This window comes from Telopea speciosissima, chromosome 8 (assembly GCF_018873765.1).
Source record: "Telopea speciosissima isolate NSW1024214 ecotype Mountain lineage chromosome 8, Tspe_v1, whole genome shotgun sequence".
NCBI classification, from domain to species: domain Eukaryota; kingdom Viridiplantae; phylum Streptophyta; class Magnoliopsida; order Proteales; family Proteaceae; genus Telopea; species Telopea speciosissima.
Genome location: NC_057923.1, coordinates 26,298,701 through 26,299,776, shown reverse-complemented (window position 1 = coordinate 26,299,776; position 1,076 = coordinate 26,298,701). Strand labels below are relative to the sequence as shown.

The window sequence follows — 1,076 nt, the reverse complement described above, 5'->3', positions numbered from 1 at the left end:
TTTGTCTTGGTTTCCTGTGTACTAGAAATTTTGGTGTGGGAGTGATATACTGCTTTGGACTAAAGTGTACCTCTTATTGTTAGGTACAATGCCTCCCCGCAGAGGACACTCAATTCCTCCACCACCACCACCAGCTGAAGAGAATCTACCCCCACCACCACCTATTGTACTTGGGGTTACGCCACAGGATTTTATGGGAGCCTTTACAAATTTTATGAATTTTGTGCAATAATAGGCTACAGTTGGCGCTAACGAACCACAACCAGGGCAACAAGCCCCAAGGAGAGAGGATACCAGCAGGGTGATGGAAAAGTTTAAAAAATTGGGAGCACTGGTCTTTAAGGGAGTGAGTACAGATCCCTTGTGGCCATCAGTTTGGGTTGACGAGATGGAGAAAATCTTCAGAGTCTTGGAGTGCACCGACCACCAAAAGGTCACTTGCGCCACATTCATGCTGGAGGGAGAAGCTAATATGTGGTGGAAGACTTCTAGGCAAATTCTAGAAGCTCAAGATCCAGTAATTACATGGGCAAGATTCTTAGAGACCTTCTACAAGAACTTCTTCCCTGAAAGCCTTAAGGAGAGAAAGGAGGTGGAGTTTTTACATTTGACTCAGGGATCAGATTCAGTGATGGCCTACAAAAAGAAATTTGAAGAATTGGCTTGGTTTGCACCTGCACACATTGATACTGATGCTAAGAAGGCTAAGAAACTTTTGAGAGGTTTGAATCCCCAATTGAAGGGATCAATCGTAGTATTGAAGCTGAGATCATATGCTGAGGTGCTAGAGAGAGCACTATTATTGGAGGATAGTCAGAGGGGTACTATACAGGGCAACTCGAGTAAGGTATAGGGAAAGAGGCCTATTAACAGTCAGCACTCTAGGGATGATGGACCCCAGAGGCATCAGAGGACTCACTATGAGTAGACCACACAGACTCCTTGTCTTACCTGTGGCAAGCATAACAGTGGACAGTGTAGGCAAAATTCTGATAATTGCTATAGATGTGGAGGACGAGGTCACATGGTAAAGGATTGCCCTACCTCATTACCTCGTGAAGCACCACGGCTTGGAC

The 1,076-nt window shown here is 45.3% G+C and overlaps 1 protein-coding gene across 1 annotated transcript; it reads left to right on the top strand.

Annotated features, from left to right (window-relative positions):
• The first annotated feature begins 388 nt into the window (after positions 1 to 388).
• On the top strand, positions 389 to 853 carry LOC122672206. The gene has a single exon (XM_043869703.1). The coding sequence runs from the start codon at positions 389 to 391 to the stop codon at positions 851 to 853; it is 465 nt and encodes a 154-aa protein (XP_043725638.1).
• Positions 854 to 1,076: the final 223 nt, after the last annotated feature.

What these genes read in the sequence shown, in the direction of transcription:
- LOC122672206 (XM_043869703.1), top strand. Translation starts at nt 389, where the DNA reads ATGGAGAAAATCTTCAGAGTCTTGGAGTGCACCGACCACCAAAAGGTC.